Source organism: Notechis scutatus, chromosome 3 (assembly GCF_049901735.1).
Source record: "Notechis scutatus isolate UNSWTSFEM ecotype Mainland chromosome 3, rNotScu1.2, whole genome shotgun sequence".
NCBI lineage: Eukaryota > Metazoa > Chordata > Lepidosauria > Squamata > Elapidae > Notechis > Notechis scutatus.
This window is the reverse complement of record NC_142011.1, coordinates 59,326,291-59,344,049: the sequence shown is the minus strand read 5'-3', so window position 1 is coordinate 59,344,049 and position 17,759 is coordinate 59,326,291. Positions and strand designations below refer to the sequence as shown.

At 39.7% G+C, this 17,759-nt stretch overlaps 1 protein-coding gene across 2 annotated transcripts in view; it reads left to right on the top strand.

Annotated features, from left to right (window-relative positions):
* The window catches only part of POMGNT1 (protein O-linked mannose N-acetylglucosaminyltransferase 1 (beta 1,2-)), a 31,434-nt gene that overhangs the window by 8,677 nt on the left and 4,998 nt on the right, over window positions 1–17,759 (top strand). For both annotated transcript variants that reach the window (XM_026665794.2, XM_087960201.1), the window contains exons 4-20: window positions 320–435; window positions 1,383–1,448; window positions 2,968–3,081; window positions 3,611–3,728; window positions 4,699–4,797; window positions 5,547–5,674; window positions 6,400–6,470; window positions 7,494–7,569; window positions 9,420–9,503; window positions 9,863–9,904; window positions 10,384–10,442; window positions 11,002–11,074; window positions 11,208–11,336; window positions 13,684–13,809; window positions 15,212–15,276; window positions 16,470–16,514; window positions 16,862–16,997. In XM_026665794.2, coding sequence (XP_026521579.1) covers window positions 320–435; window positions 1,383–1,448; window positions 2,968–3,081; window positions 3,611–3,728; window positions 4,699–4,797; window positions 5,547–5,674; window positions 6,400–6,470; window positions 7,494–7,569; window positions 9,420–9,503; window positions 9,863–9,904; window positions 10,384–10,442; window positions 11,002–11,074; window positions 11,208–11,336; window positions 13,684–13,809; window positions 15,212–15,276; window positions 16,470–16,514; window positions 16,862–16,997 — 1,547 coding nt within the window. The remainder of the gene's footprint in view (window positions 1–319; window positions 436–1,382; window positions 1,449–2,967; window positions 3,082–3,610; window positions 3,729–4,698; window positions 4,798–5,546; window positions 5,675–6,399; window positions 6,471–7,493; window positions 7,570–9,419; window positions 9,504–9,862; window positions 9,905–10,383; window positions 10,443–11,001; window positions 11,075–11,207; window positions 11,337–13,683; window positions 13,810–15,211; window positions 15,277–16,469; window positions 16,515–16,861; window positions 16,998–17,759) is intronic.

Sequence of the window (17,759 nt, the reverse complement as noted above, 5' to 3'; positions counted from 1 at the left end):
ACATTGGGACTGACAACTCTGTCATTAAGCAAAGCAGTCACTAAGTCATATCCCAATTATGCTTACAATCTTACGTCAGCTTTCCTTTCCTTTACAAACCTGAGAAGCTCGTAAATGTGAGGCGTGATCACAAAGGTATTCTTCGTTACTGTCATAACAGTGAATGGTCGCTATTGGAAGTAGTCGCTAAATGAAGACCCTCTGTATACAGAAGGCCTTTCATAATGTTCATAATCTAAGGGGAAATTACCAGAGGATAAAGAGCATTAAACATATGGCCATAAGAATGTAAAATATGGTGCTTTCTCTCCTTTCCTAGATGAAGGTTTGCAGAAGCTAGAGATCCCTCGGCGGCCTATCAATAGCAGAAAAGTTCTGGACATTGAGGTCTATTCCAGTCGCTCCAAGGTTTATGTTGCCGTTGATGGGACCACGGTGAGAATCTGCACTGCAGCTGTAAGATGCAAGAATCAGGGCAATAATAAATTCTCACATGGTTTACTATGGAGGAGAGCAGGGTGCTTCTTGAATTGGACACTCTCTTCCTGCATTATTTGACCGTGTGTGTGTGTGTGTGTGTGTGTGTGTATTCAGGCTTTCAGTTTTACTGTGTCCTATTAGGCCAGCTAGTATATTTAGTAACTTTAAAATATACGATACTCAGTTTGTGTCTTTGGATGGTCTTTTATTTTTTAATAAAATTTCTAAGTGGATGTATTCATGGTGATGGAACAAAGCAATTTTTTTTAAAGAGCAATCTGTTCATTAATACAAAGTGAGCACATTTTCTGATTACAGTTTACAAGAATGGTGGTTTTGTAGGAATCACCACTGATTAAAGAATCAGCTCAGAAATTGTTTCATGATAGCTCTATAATAGTGTGTTTTACCTATGTGTTTGCATACCCACATATAGAGATATGCCTATCATGAAACAATTTCATGAGCTGCTTTCACCTTATAATCAGTGGTGGGATTCAATTTTTTTTGCTACCGGTTCTGTGGGCGTGGCTTGGTGGGTGTGGCAGGGAAGGATACTGTAAAATCTCCCGTTACAGGTGTTTATTTGCCAGTTCTCTGAACTACTCAAAATTTCTGCTACCGGTTCTCCAGAACTGGTCAGAACCTGCTGAATACCACTGCTTATAATGTTTTTATATCTCACCTTCCAACTTATTAGTATAACTCCAATGTGCTGGATTATGTTCTGAATAAAGAGCACAACTAAGTTGCATAAGCTAGTTCAGAGGCATTCTAGGTTACAAAACATCACTGTAGAATATTTCTGGAAGAAAATGATATACAAGAAACAAGGGAGGACTGATAAGCGTAACAGGTGTGAAAAGGATAGTTTGATAACAATTTATTTTGTTACTGTACAGGTTTTAGAAGACGAAGCACGGGAACAAGGCAGAGGCATCCATGTCATTGTGTTAAATCAGGCCACAGTAAGTGATGAAGAGCATAATCTGACCTAAATGAGGTCAATATGCTCCCTTTTTCCTGACAAAAAGACAACGTGCAATTCCTTACATTTCCACAAAACTATTATTCAGCCATCACTGAAGTCCAAAAAAGCTGTATTTTGGAGTAGATTTTTTTTGGTCAGCGTTCTTGGTTTTTGGTCAGAGTTGTACAAAAGTCTTTTAAACTCCACTGAAGGTTTTGCCAAGTTTCTAGACCTCTAGCACTATGTCAGGCCTATGTTGCCCAGTACTAAAGCTAAGTTTAAAAGGAAGTCTAGATAATAAAGGCAATTTTTGGCTTACAAACACATTTGAAGTCACAATGCCCCCCCCCACACACACACCAAAAGGTACTTATGACTTGGATTCCGATGGCTGGCGGGGGGGTCGGTCATGTGACCATATTTTGGACACTCGACAACTGGCCTGCATTTACGGCTGTTTACAGGGTCCTCCATTCAGTGATCGCAGTTTAGAATCTAACAACCACTGCAAAAAAGGTCATAAAATCAGATGTCACATGGTGGCCCACTTAACAACTGGAATGATGTAAGACCATAATTGCAAGCTCATTTATGGTTGTAAGTGAAGGACTACCTACATGCTACCCTCCCTGAATTACAGCAGACTTCATCCAATTCAATGGGCTAACAATGGTGATGGCACTTCCCAACTGGCTATACTAAAAAGGTGCTCACCATTCTGTATTTCCAGTTAAGTTCCTTTACTAGGGGAAGGAATTTCTAAATGCCAACTTCCTCCCCTCCGACTTTCTCCAAGCCTATAAGATGCATGGTTGGGAAGTCTTGCTTTTATAGCCAGTGGACCTTCCCTGGCATTGAGCTTTCCACCGCTGCCTGAATGTGACATATGTTCCTATCACTTTTCTTTAAGAAAATGAACTGGGATAATACATGCTAGAATACAATGTTATAATGGGGAGGAGAGGACAGAAATATTTCCTTATTTGGATTCATCTGGAAAAAAACTGCCAGATGTTTTTAACATATTTCCTCTGTTGCAGACATAGAATTGTAAAGAGTTGGAAGGGGCCATAAAGGATCATCTGGTCCAGGGGTGTCAAACTCATGTCATCAAGTCACGTGACATATTGGGACTTTCCCCCCCTTCGCTAAACCAAGCGTGGGCGTGGCCAGCGTGTGTGATGCATCCGGGCCGTGGGCCGGGAGTTTGACAGCCCTGATCTAGTCCTAACCTTTGCAATTATTAGGAAAGCCAGTTAAATCGTCCATGACAGGTGGCTGCTCAGTCTCTTCTTAAAAATCTCCATCAATAGAAAGTCCGCAACCTCTGTAGGTAGATTATTACATTACAATGCAAATCAAGAAGTTTGTCTTTATATTTGAACAAAATCTGCTGCATATTGATGTCTCAACGTCAGTTCCAAAAAAAAAAAAAAAAAGACTTGCAGTCCCAATATATTTGGGAGATCACAGTTTGAGAAGAAGTGATCGAACTACAATTTTGGATTGTTTTGTAGGGCCATGTGATGGCAAAGCGGGTTTTTGACACCTATTCTCCCCATGAAGATGAGGCCATGGTCCTGTTCCTCAACATGGTGGCCAAGGGTCGCGTCCTTATCTTCACAATTAAGGTAAGTTGAAATTGGTGTTGCATTTTTTTCCCCGGATAGCTGACATTTAACAGAAATTAAATTTCTTGTTTCACTTGAACACCATCTAATGAAGCTAGAAACACTTCGATAAGAGAAGGAAAGGGGATTGTGCCACTATTAAACATTAATTTTGGATTGTATCTGAAAATTTAATCTTGTTAATTTTGTATGTATTTAATCTTTCATTATTAAATCTTAAATTTAATCTTAAATTATTTAATCTTAAATTATATGACACACTAGAAAAGCAAAAAAAAATAAGTGTTACTTTGACATCTTATTACAAGTTTAAAAATAATAATAATGAAGCTTTATAGCTTAAAACATGGGTCTCCAACCTTGGCAACTTTAAGACTTGTGGACTTCAACTCCCAGAAATCCTCAGCCAGCAAAGCTGAGGAGACCCCTGGCTTAAAAGAACCGAGGCAGCATCGAATGATTCTTTAATGCTTAAAGAATATATAAGCCATGTATCTGTATTAATATTGTGGGATTTCTTCCTTTTCAGGATGAGGGCTCCTTCCACCTTAAAGACACAGCCAAGAGTCTCCTGAAGAGTTTAGGGAGCCAGATTGCAGCTTCCCTCAGCTGGCGAGACATGTGGACATTTGTGGGGAAGAAAGGAGGTCAGAATCGAGCAGGGGCAGAAATCTCCAGGGGAGAAAGGGACGCAGGAGAGGGCCCCTGGTGGGTTGTAACTTTTTCAAGGAGAAGTATATTAATCAGGCAAATATTTGGCTCTGCTCTAGCTTCTTGTTTTTTGTACATTCATGATATTGGAACTTCTCATCCCCACTAAATCGGAGCATAAGAAGCTGAGGATTTTTTCTGTTAATAATATGGGGGAAGGGCAAAGGCAACTGCAATGTTTCATATCTAAACCAATTTTCCCTCTTCTACAACAGTTGAGGGTGTCTTTATCTTCTCCTACTTTGAGTACCATAGAGCAGGGGTCTCCAACCTTGGCAACTTTAAGCCTGGGGGACTTCAACTTCCAGAATTCCCAAGCCAGCAACTGGCTGGGGAATTCTGGGCATTGAAGTCTGCCAGGCTTAAAGTTGCCAAGGTTGGAGACCCCTGCCATAGAGGGATTTGTCAGAGTGTTTGCAGCATGACTACTATTTTGAGACAACTCAGTAGCACAACACAGCACACAGAGGCTTTGTCTTTTAACAGTGGTTTATATACAAGACGGCTATATACATAAATATACATGGTAGGCAAATACCTGGCAAGCAATCAATCTTCTTTGCTCTGCACAGAGAAACACAATGGAGATAGAACACCCCCTCATGGCCTCATATATATAGACAACTTCTTAAAGTGGTAAAACCCTGTGGGACCCATCCTCAGTCTTAAAGCGGCAATAACCATGCTGATTCATCCTCATAGCATCAGCCTTACGACAACTGGTCAGCTATTAAATCTCAATACATTTGTTAATCTCTATTTTGCACTATAAAAATGTCCAAAGGAACCTAGTAAAAAAGTAAGATTACTGACTGATTGCCACATCAGGGATCAAATAGTGGACAAGCCAAAGTAATGAATGATTATTGGCTGCCTATTGACCATAATGTGTTGTGTTCTCTGTAGGTGAAGTCTATGGTGAGAAACATGCCAAGTCCGCACTGCTCTCCTCGTGGGGAGAGCCAGTCTTACTGAAAACGGAAGTCCAATTAACCTCTGTGGAAGGTATGTCATTCATTCCCAAAAAGAGTAGTAGACACTACTCTTGAACAGCTCAAAAGCTAGGAAATCATAAACCTGGCTGAGGTAAAGAATTGAGGAAGAAGACTAAAACTAATAAGGTTTCTGCTGAAGAGGGATAACAGTTTTCAAGTACTTTGTCTGTCACAAATATCGGAGACTAAGCCAAGGATAGATTGAGTTCCTACTCAGTATAATACAGGGTGATCCTCAACTCACAAACATTCGCTTAACAACTATTTCAAAATTACAGTGGCACTAAAAATGTTATTTGGAATCAGTCCTGACCCTTATGATTGTTGCAGCATCCCCAGGGTGGGATTCTACCGGTTTGGATAGGTTCAGAAATTGGCAGCTGCTATTATACTGACTTACAGTGCTGTTCTCTTTGGTTTCTCCTGAAGCAAATCCAATGAAATTAAAAGCTTCCTTGAAGACAAGACCGTATTTTGTTATTCCATATTTAAAAGAGAGTTTCTTTTAAAAAATCATTTTCTGTTTGGTAGCCAAGCATTCTTTGTCATACAGATGTTTTGAATTTTCAGTCAAAATTCACTCAAAATTCTTTGATCATTAGTGATGGTTTTTTTTTGCTTATGGGTATCATAGATTGAAACATCCTAAGAACGTTCTGAGCTGACTATAGCAGAACATAAACTGATAAAAGGCTACCTATCTCAAAGCTCTCCTATATCTCAAGCTAATCATATGTATACATATGATGTATTCCACAGAGGCAGAATGCCATTGGCCAGATACTGAGTTGAATCGGCGGCGAAAACGTTTTTGCAGCAAAGTCGAGGGTTATGGAAGTGTCTGCAGCTGTAAAGATCCTACACCTATAGAGTTCAATCCTGATCCAGTAAGTAAAATAATGGCCTTCTTCTTCACCAACTCTTTCTAGAAACAAAATTTCTATCTAATTACATAAATTTAACTGACCTATCAAATGATTAATGTGAGATAGATAGATTATCTATCTATCTATCTATCTATCTATCTATCTATCTATCTATCTATCTATCTGGCAATAAAGTTTACCAGAATGTGTAGCTGGGAGTCAGATTTTTTTTTTAAATGATCTTTTATATTCATCTGATTTTTGTATTTATCTTCATGACTTACTTATTTTTTACCTTTTCTGTCTTTTACTTTATTTCCAATCTCCTTCCTTCTTTGCCAAGTGCCTACTTCTCTGGATTTGAGATACATGAGACAAATATAAATACTACTAGAAATCTTTTCTGAATTCTGCAACACATAAGTAGCACACTTTAAAACCTACTCATACAATCCTAATTATTATGGAAGTGGTCACAAAATATTGGTTTGAGTTCATAATCTAAGTCTCAAACTATAGGCAAGGAAAAATGCTTGTTCCCAGTTTTCCCCTTCAATTTCTTAATCTTGGTAACTTGAAGATGAATGGATCTCAGTTCCCTGATTTCCCCAGCCATCCATTCTGGGAGGTTGCCAATGTTGAGAAACGCTTCCTTAAGAAGAAACAAAAATAAAAGGTGCAACGGGTGGGGAAAGGGGTTTTGGCAGTCTGTCTTAAATTTCTGTTTCTGGTGTTCCTTTTTTTAGCTGAAAGACAACAAAGTTTTTGATGTACCTGTTGCTGTCATTGCAGGAAACAGACCTAACTACCTGTACAGGTGAGAGAGGGTTAGTAGAAACAAAGTAATTGCTACGAAATATTAAGCGGAGAATTCATATTTCTTGCCTGCCTAGTTTCTGTTGGAACATAATCTCTAGTTCCCAAATAATGTGGTCAAGTGTTCTTGATTTTGTCCTTCTAAACCAGAGGTCTCATTCTCGCAGCCCGCGGGCCAATTGCGGCCCGCAGGACGATATCCTGTGGCCCCCACCATGATATGAAAGTATAATATTAGTGTATAATATAAATATAAAGTATAATATAAAGTATAATATTATGCGGCCCAGCCTCACCCAGACTCTGCCTCCAGCGGCCCCCAGGTAAATTGTGTTTGAGACCCCTGCTCTAAACCATGGGTGTCAAACTGGTGGCCCACCGGCCAGATGCATCATACACAGGCCATGCCTGCCCCAGCTCCACAAAGGGGGGAAATGTTGCAATATGTTACGTGATGGCAACATGATGCTGCGAGTTTGACACCTATGCTCTAAACCAGGGGTAGTCAACCTTTTTATACCTACCCCCCACTTTTATATCTCTGTTAGTAGTAAAGTTTTCTCTAACCACCCACTGGTTCCACAGTAATGGTGATTTATAAAGCAGGGGACAAAACCCCTACCACCCACCATGAAAGCTGGAACACCCACTAGTGGGCGGTAGGGACCAGGTTGACTACCACTGCTCTAAACAAACGAAGTCTTCTATCCCAAAAGGAAGGGAGAAGGAAAGCACATAGTTGTCACATCCAGAGTCAGCTGGAAGATTTCACCTATAATAGAACAAAAGTGTAAATCTGAGATCCGGTAAGTCTTATCCTTTGTTTATTTGTAAACAATTTATATTCTAAACAGTCAACTCTGAGTGGCATACAATACATAATTTGAGATTAACATGAACAAAAGTTAGTCAAGTTTATATCAGTAATGCTGAAGTATTAATCTAGTATTAGATATATATTCTATGAATACATTAAAAAGCTTTTTGGGTACCACAGCAAATACGTTAACCCTTCTCTCTTTAGGATGCTGCGGTCTCTTCTGTCAGCACAAGGGGTCAATCCTCAAATGATAACAGTTTTTATTGATGGATATTATGAGGTAAGTCATAGATGTACTTCTACTTTGGAGGTGTGTAACTTTGGGGGGTCCAGTTACAGAACTTTGGGTGGCCTTTGGGTGAGATTCTTTACACCAAAGAGTTAGTGAGGCCAGGAAAATTCTTAAATTTAAATGTAAATTTAAATTGCTCCCGTGCTATATTCTCTTTATGAAAGAATTCACTTCATTGAGAACTTTTGAAAAGGCTCTCAAGATAAATGCAGTGCCTGTAAGTGACTAGGATATACGTTCAGCCTTCCTTCACTAATCACTTTTCATATTGTTACTGTGCGAGATAGGAACTTTAGGAGAGCCATCTTTATCTGAGCATTGCAAATATATTTTGCCTAAAAACACTGAGGAGATTTTGTTTGATCTGTGCCTTATATTATTAATACTACTTTCCTTTGTGTTTTGTCATGAAATTTCTTCTGGAGGTAGTAGTAGCATTTACTAACTGGTATGCTTCAACTCAGATTTAGGTTTGTTGGTCTATACAGCAGAGCTGTTTTTCTTCCTGAAAAGGAATACCTCTATTCACATGGTAGATATTCCTTTGCAGAGTTGTTTTGTTGCCATAGCAACTGTGTCACTCGGCTACAGAAGGACAGCATGAAAGCAAGCCTTTAAGAGATATAATGATTCGGTTTTATGCTTATGCATGTATGAGAAAATAAATGGATTGGTTTTTGTATAGATGAGAAACTTCTAGATACAAAGCCTTGGTGTTGTGGAGCGGCGGCAGATACTGAGACGGACACAGGCTTGACTTTTTAAAAGGCTTTATTCACTCGAATAAAGGGTTGCCGCGGCTGCCGGGGCTAACTGGCAGTCAGCTGGCGGCAACAGCTGATGCCGTTTGACAGCTCCTTTTATAGCCGGCCATCAAACGGCATCAGCCAATGGGAACGGTCGGCGCTCCCGCCCGGGTGGCGGACCTGAGTGAGGACCGCCGTCAGTCTCTGAACACAACACTTGGGATCCTTGTTGATTTTAGAAATCAATCTTAACTAGATCCCTCAGCAATTGACCAGATCTATAATAAGATTGACACCACCTAACTACTGAGATATTTAATTGTAAATTGTATTTATGGTGAAACAAAACTATGAGTCATACCCCTTTTTCAAAGACTATTTCAGGCGCTTTGTTCAGCCCAATATCTGCCATTGGCTATCCATATAAAATAGTCTACTCTCTTTGAAACTGTGATGTAACTACTTAATAAAATGCAAATGGAATATATATTCTGATCTGCTTCTGTTTTTCTCTGAACAAAATGAACAACTTGTATTCTGTGTGCAAATGAAGAGCCTTCAGTATTTGGCATTGAAGAAGCATATCATAAAAACATATTATGACTATAATAATATATGCCAATGTGCCATTTTAAAAATATAAACTTTATGTACAGAAATTTGGATGATTTTTTAGAAGCAGACAATAATTGTTCATTAGGTACATGAAGTTATGCATCTTGGGTTGAGGATCTGAAGTTCTAAGATACGTAGGTCAGGTACACATTTTGAAAACCTGGGGATCAGAGTGGGCAGAACACTAATACAAAAGTAAGAATTGTGCACAGCTTTCACTTCATGTATCTCCTGCCTCAAAACAGTGATAAATTATGATTATTAAGCATTAATAGTTTCAAAATGCACTGAGGACTATAATGAAAAAGCTATAGGTTGCTATACGAGGCCATAGGTTGTTTACCCCTATTCTAGAAAAAAATCCTGTTCAGTCTTGGAAACCTCTAAAATAGAAGGTATGTATAAACCTGGAAGATGCAAATGAATGTGCATAGTTCAGAAAATCTTCTTTACCACACACGTTTCCTTCTTTTCCAGGAGCCAATGGATGTAGTTGAATTATTTGGCCTGAAGGGAATCCAGCACACACCCATCAGCATTAAAAATGCAAGAGTCTCTCAGGTGCGTGGCTCATTTTGTTGCCTTGGCTGCTGCTTCCATTAAACCATGAACTCCATTAGAAATCCTATTCTGTACTTGTTATCCTCCAGACTGATTTGTGGTGGATGAGCTCAAGCACAAGCCTTGGCTCTCCATTGGCACTCTGAACTTGAATTTGCAGCTTTGTGTGCAATTAGAAATGCAGGGTATGTATAATTATTACTTTGAGGCACAAACGAAGCCTAGAGAGAAAGATGGGTGGTCCGGATGTTCTAAAAAGTAGCTTTTCAGTAATGATTCTATTAGTTTCACCATATTTATAAGAATACACAGATTTCGAGAAAGGCCCCATTCTTACTGCTTCTTTTGTCCCCAAATAGCATTACAAGGCCAGTTTGACCGCAACATTCAACTTGCATCCGGTATGTCAGCTCTTCTATTTTTGCCAGCCTAGAGAGGATTATTCATTTAGGAAAATTCTGCTTTGGAATATGCTCTTCTATGTAACTACTGAGAGTTTTAATTAATTAAAGGAATTATAGTATTAAGCCTCTAATGCAAACCTGGAAGTTGCAGAAGCTGTTTTACTTAAACATGACATGATGGCAAATATTCATAATGCCATGCTTTTTAGAAATATGGGTTTTAATGATTTTGGTCAGAGGTCTTCAAACTTGGCAACTTTAAGACTTGTGGACTTCAACTTTAAGTCCACAAGTCTTAAAGTTGCTAAGTTTGGGGACCCCTGATTTAGGTGGCACTGAAAATGGAATGTTCTTATGTTTTGGTGAAGGTAATACATTGCTGGATTGTCAGCTTTCCAGAAATTCTTATTCTGAGTGAGAATATGTATATAGGTTTGAAGCGCTATAGGTTCCCTTCTATCCTGATTATTTTGTAGGATGCAAAGTTTGCTGTGGTATTGGAAGAAGACTTGGACATTTCCATCGATTTCTTCAGGTATTAATTGAATTCATTTTCTACCTTGCTCCTATTTTGTTTTGGCAGCAAAGATTTGCAGCTAGGTCTTGATACCTTTTCTGTCAGTGTGGCTGACCAGTTTTAGATGAATGTATTCGTCGCCAATGGAAGTATAATTCCATTGCAAGGGAAATACTGTAGGATGAGAGGTTCTCCATCAAGCCCAGCAGAAGAAATTCTGATGGTCAGGAAAGATAACTTAGATCACAGTAGGCAAGCTGATTCAGAAAAAGTCATTTCACTGAGAAGTATGCATTAGCATTTTAACACAGAATGAGTCTTTAGATCTTAGACAAAATGTCTGCATATGTTTGAAGGTTGTTCATTATCCCATTTTCCAATCCTTATACCCAAAGTGAGAACATATTTAGCTCAGGTAACTCATCCCTGTCCTTAGTTTTTCTAGTACTTCATTGACTTTTTCCCAAGCAATCTCCTTTTTAAAAGAATGCTTCAATCTTAAGCAATTCACAGCATCAACTTTCATAAATCAAATCAGTGTCAGCTTGTTCTTTGAAATTTTTCTCCATTTTCTTAGCTTTCTAAGCCAGTCTATCTATTTGCTGGAAGAAGATGACAGCTTGTATTGCATCTCTGCTTGGAATGACCAGGTTAGTTATTTGTTACCCTGATCCTCCCTCTTAATCACATTTCACCTCATTCCCCCAAACTTGCATGAAGGACTGTGTATAACGAATTTCCTGCTTGGGAAGATTTCCTAAATCTTTCTCTTTTGTTAATTAGGGATATGAACATACCGCTGAGGACCCTTCACTTCTGTATCGTGTAGAGACCATGCCAGGCCTAGGCTGGGTGCTAAGAAAGACTCTGTATAAGGATGAATTGGAACCCAAGTGGCCAACACCAGAGAAGGTCAGTCTGTTTTCACAGGTAGTTTTTCCTTACTGAATAAGTGTGTGTGTGTCTGTGTGTGTGTGTGTTAGGTTGATGGCCAGTTTTGCATTACTACCATCTGGTATGCAAAATGAGTTAATGATTGTATCATTGGGATTATGGGATACTCTTCTAGCATATTCTTTCTAACTTTACAATTTCCAAATAAGTAAATGCGGCATTCTTACTAACAACCCTGTTGGCTAAGGCTAAGCAATTCTACAAGATGAAATCCATATGCTGTATCTAAAGTGCAACCCAGGTTCAGGAAACCTGCTCCAACACTGCATTCAAAAAACTTCCTTAATTGGGAAAAGTTAGAACCATTGGAAAGGTTTCATTATTATTTTTTTATGCTTGTATACATAAATGCTGCTTTAAGATTTAAGCAGTCGTGAATTGTCCCTCAAATCATCTAGAGTTGTACAAAAAGAGTCAGGAAGAAAAATTTCAGAAGTTAGTACATCAAGGTTTCAGTAGAACAGAATAAAAGGAAGCCTTCCATCCTTCTGAGGTCACTAAAATGAGGACCCAGATTGTTGGGGGCAATATGCTGACTCTGTAAACCACTTAAGGAGAGCTATAAAGCACTGGGAAGCAGTATATAAGTCTAAGTACAATTGCTATTGCTATTAAAATAACTGACTTCATGATAGCTATCTAAAAGACTTCAGATTAGAAGTCTGCTGCTTTAATAATAATAGTAAGCTAATGTATCGGCCTCTTCTAATCTGAAGTCTTCCAAATACATTGAATTCCATTTCTAATCATTTCTAACCACTATGCTCAAAAGGGAACAGATTTGGAGGTCCTAGGCTGAGAAAGGCAGATTTAGTTTCTTCTTCTAAAGAAACACTTCATAAAGGCAAGCATTGGCAAGCTGTTGCTGTGCCTTTATCTACCATCTGCTTAGAAATCATTTTACTGATTGGACTTGGTAAAGCAATTGAGAATGCTTAATACAGATCTAACAATTAACGTACTTAAATAACACTTGGTCATGCATGCTTGTGTATTTTCTAACAACTTCACATCATTCCCAACTGTTCTTGCAATCTAAATATCACAGTGAGAGCATGCAAGTGTTTTTTAAAAATGTGGGATATACAAGAACAACAAAAGCATTACAAGAGAGAGGAAATGCATTTTTGAAGCATTCAGGTTTTACTCAAGTAATAAGCTCACCGACTTGCCATTTTCTCCCATTTATCAGTTTTTTATTAGTTTATAATGTAGCATACAAAGAAAATACAAAAGTAAAGAATAGGAAAAATAAGCAAGGGAAAGGGGAAGAGAAAAGTGAGGGAAAGAAAAGGGGAAAAAGAAAGAAAAGGCATTGACTTGCCATTTTCTAACTCTGTGACAAACTCAAGGCCTGTAGGCCGCATCCAGCCTATGAGGTGCTTAGATCTGGCCGGCGGGGCTGCCTTGGAAACAGCAAAGGACTGGCCCATGGTGCCTCTGCCAGTGAAAATGGAGCACCTCTGCTAACTAAAATGGAGCTTGGGCGGGGGGGGGAGATGACAACGATGCACTGGCAGAGGGCTAGCAAAACAAATGAAAGGAGAAATGTTTCCCCTTTTGCATTTGCGCATGCAAGAAGGGACAGGAAAAGAGAAAGGGAAAGAAGAAAGACAAAGAAAAAGAAGGAAAGAGGGGAGGGAAGAAGAAAGGAGAATGAAGAGGGAAGGAAAAAGAAGAAAGGGGAGGGGAGGGGTGGGGAGGGAGGGAGGGAGGGAGGAAAGAAGGAAGGAAGGAGATTATGAGAGTGAGGGAGGATCTGAGGGAAGTCCTGCCTTAGCACTTGGCCACCACAGGTGCCCCCAACATGAGTGACTTTGAACTGGCCACGTCCACCCTGCCCTCCCAAGGTCAAACACAATCTTTATGTGGCCCTCAATGAAATCGAGCTTGACACGCCTGCTCTATAATTTCCAGATTATTTTTTTTAAATCAAGTACCATTATGTGACTAGCAAATGCCTAAACTAATGCTATATAATTGCGTTAGTCAGGGATTCTAAAAAAGCCTGACTTCTAATGCCAAAAAAAGTAACTGAAATCGACCACAACAAAACATATTTCCATTTTGTTCAGATTTTATGCTTATGTATAAAGTATATGTTGGAACGGAAATCTCTTGAGCACTAGTGCCAGGATACATTCCATTTTAAAAACTGAGTAATAATAAGAGCCACATCTGAAACTTGGGCTGAGTTATCTTTTGTTTCAGAGCTTCAATTAAGCATTACAAATACTTATGGTGGCTGCAGTAAAATAAGTTGCTCTTCTCCGTGTTGTATTTTGCTTGTTTTGTTCTCTCTCAGCTTTGGGACTGGGACATGTGGATGCGCATGCCGGAACAGCGGAAAGGCCGTGAATGCCTCATCCCAGACGTGTCCCGTTCATATCACTTTGGCATTGTTGGCCTCAACATGAATGGCTATTTCCATGTGAGTCACCCTGCTATAAACTCAAATGCAGAAATAGTAGCTCCTCTTCGTATCCTTATTTATTCACAAAATAGCCTGTGTAGGTATTGAGAGGTGTGATGACCCGGGGCGTGGCACAAAAGCAACAAAGTCACAAAAATAGGTAAAGTCCCTTTAATACCTCCAACTTGGCCCCCAATGTCCAGTTATCATCGGCTGGAGAAAAAAACTCTCCCAAGAACAGTTTTTAAAGAGAAGAAATTCCATCCGAACCTAATTTCCAGATTATTTTTTTTAAATCAAGTATCATTACATATAAATTATAAATAAAAACCAACACAAACCACGCTGCAGCAATTAACGAGACTGGGCAGGATAAAGAATTGAAGACTTCAAAAGATAATGAAACACACACAGTTGGGAGGATGCCAGAACTCGGATAAGACTTGACAAACCAAAATAATTCACGCTTTGCTTCCATCAAGGAGCTGTGCGCAAACAACCTCTTTATCCTGTTTTCCCAGCTGCAGCTAATGAAGGGAATCAGGGCCTTTTTCTCCCCCGTCACCCACGTTGCTCCCTTCTCTGTTCCTCCCTGTGTGCCCTAGGATGAAGAGTGTGTGGGTCTGGGTCTTCCTCTGAATGCCCAGCTGGACTGTGCCCTTCTCCAGTTTCCTCCACAGCCACCGGAGCCACACTCCCACTCCCTGTCAGCTGTTCCACCTCTCCCTCGGAATCAGATTCCAACAGGGGCATGACAAGAGGTTTCAGTTGAAGAAGAAGCACAGTGAGCTTGTTCAGTGTCACGTGCTTCTTTGCCTTTGAGACAATGTCTACCGATGACAGCCTAATTTTGGAAGGAGGAGAAGCTGATATTTTAATAGTCTATGCTAATCTCCCATATTAGTATTCAAAGACCATTATAAGTGAATGCAACTTCTCTGGATGGGCAAAGTAGATTTTAAAGCTTCATCTTCTGGGACTAAAACAGAAGACACCCTCCTGCTTGTGAGCACTCAGAGAGAATTGAGTAACTGTTTTAGGTAATAGAGTAGAGGGCTGGATTAACTATGAATTGACCCAGGAAAGCAATCAATAACGTCTTCGGTTGATTTATTCCTTAATCCCAATGTTTGCAATTTGTCCTTTTAGTCAGACATTGATAAGCAAAACTCAGCAATTTGTTCACCAAGTACAGCTCTCTCCAAATGCTTGCTTTTAGCATTATCTATGAAACAAATGAGATGGTTCAGCTGTAGTTGTTTTTCTTAGACAATGATGGAAAATATTTTCCTTGCAAATTGTTGAATGCAACAGCAGTATCCATGGCACTCTCCCTGCTGTACTTCAGAAGAAAAAGTGGAAGGCTAGGGTAAATGATAACTCGAAACCACCTTTTTTTTCCCCATTCATATTTTTCTAGGAAGCTTATTTCAAAAAGCACAAGTTCAACACGGTCCCCAGTGTACAGCTTAAGAATGTGGAGAGGTAAGTTCAGTACATAGAGAATATGAACAAGCATATAACATGGATGCCTTCTGATCTGAGCATAAGCTTTCTTGTGTAGGCAGCTCACTAATATGAAGGTCACCATTTCAGAGTACTTTAGGAACATGAGCAAATCAAGATCAACCTAACATAATACTCTTGACTGGAAACCCTCCTCAGGATGGAAATTAGATTCCCTTACTATTTTCAGACAGCAAGGATTTGGATTAATGGAGGGACTGTTTACTAATGCCCAACCAAGGTAGACTTGTAAATTATAATTCAGTGGTTGACTCTTGGCAGCTTCTGGTTTGGTTCAAAAAATATGCACCTATAAATGTTCCATATCAGTTCATGAGCACAAGGAACAAGAAGAGACATTGGAATAAAAATAGAAGAGCAGACATGTAAGCGCAACTAGTTTGGTGCAGCTGGTTAATGGTTTAATAGGGGCTTCCATGTGCAGAGGGAAAACATTTTGTCATGGAAAACTGAATGAATGAATGAATGAATGAATGAATAAATAAATAAATAAAATACAATACATACATACATACATACATACATACATACATACATACATAACACTTCAAATTGTATATCACATTTGAGTAACAGCCTGCTGACTATAAAATGCCTTTACAGAAAAGAATGGAGTGGGAGATTTGGGATTAACCATACCTGCCTTAGTAACTGCGGCATTTACTGGGCTTGTATATCTCTGCAGGCATTATCTGCCATTCCCTGGATTATTATTTGAGCCCTATGTAAACACACACACCCATACACATAGACATATCAATGTTTGTAGATTCTGACTTTTCTCTATTGCTAAGGAATTTTTGGAAAGTGGGAGCAAACGCTGAGGCCTCTGGGCAACAATTCAGTAGAACTTCAGCAGCAAAATGGCTGAAGTTTAGCAGCCTATTTTAGGCGATGTTTCGAGGATCGGCCGGAAGTTAAGGATGGAAATAAGAGAAGTCTTCCTGCGCTTCGCCCTACTTGCCACTTAAGATTTCACTGTTTATTTTGAGAGGAAAGGATGTGGAGATAGGAGAAGATGCAAATCAGCCATTTTGACACCCTCTTTTTGTGACACAGTCTTAAGAGTATGCGAAATATTCCATCCGCCTATAGAGTATAAAGCAATTCAGTTTTGGTTCTGATTTTTTATTTCTCTTTCTACTGTATAGTTTAAAGAAAGATGCATATGAAATTGAACTTCATCGTCTGCTCAGGTACCTTATGTGTTAAACAATGGATCACTGAAACTGATAGAGAGGTGGATGTCTTATATGGCCTGATCTAATGTGCAAAATGTTGGGACTGGAATTATGAAATGCTAGCAAATGCCTGAAAAGTGATTCAGAAGTGCATTGTGGCCAATTTGGTAACTAGCATACCTTTTTTTTAAAAAAATGATTTTGAAATAAGAAAGGAATTTTATTATCTCTCCAAGCCAGTTAATATTTTTGGGGTTGCATGTTCCTGTTTTGTATCTTTAATGTGGCACTTGCTTCATATTGTGGACTTTTCTGTCTACTTGCCCTCTCTGATCTTGTCTTATTTTCGCCCACTTCTTCAGCGAGGCCGAAGTCCTAGATCATAGCAAAAATCCTTGTGAGGATTCTTTTGTCCCAGACACTGAAGGAAAAACCTACGTGATGTACATAAAGATGGAGCAGGAGGCAGATTTCACTACTTGGACTCAACTTGCCAAGGTATTTTTCAGACACGTGGACAGACAGACAGACAACCTACTTAGTAAAATATCTTATATCGATATGAAAGTTGAAAAAAGTGTTAAAATAAATCAGTATAAGTGTCATATTGTTATACAGTCATTAACTGCTTTAGACAGCATGATTTAACACAGTGGTCACCAAACAGTGGGCCAGGGACCACTGGTGGTCCATGAGAAAATTTTGGTGGTCCCCAAAGAAATTTCCCCCCCAAAGCACTTCCCCCAAAGCAACTAATCAAGGCTGCACGGGAACACAAGGCCGTGCCACCCACATGGCCCACCCACCCGCTGGCCCCCATCCTTCGGCCGAGTGCAAACCTTACCTTGAGTAGAGCCACACGAGCTGGAACTGGAAGATAAGACCAACAGCATGGGAGGGAAATCCGTCCCGGCTTGCTGACGTTGGTGGAAAGTCGGTCCCATATTCTAGAGCTGCAGTAGTCACAAGACTGGCCCTTTAGTCATCCCAGAGCAGCTCCTCCAGTCCATGGCAGGCCGGTGCACCCGGGTGGAGGAGCAGCTGCTCTGGGATGACCGAAGGGCCAGTCCTGTGACTACTGCAGCTCTGGAATATGGGACCGACTTTCCCACCAACGTCAGCAAGCCACCGTCAGTCAAAATTCATGTTAGTGGTCCGTGGGATTTAAAATTATGAGTTTGGTGGTCCCTGAGGTCCAAAAGGTTGGCGACCCCCTGATTTAACATATATATATAATAAGCTAATTAAAAAGCATTAACT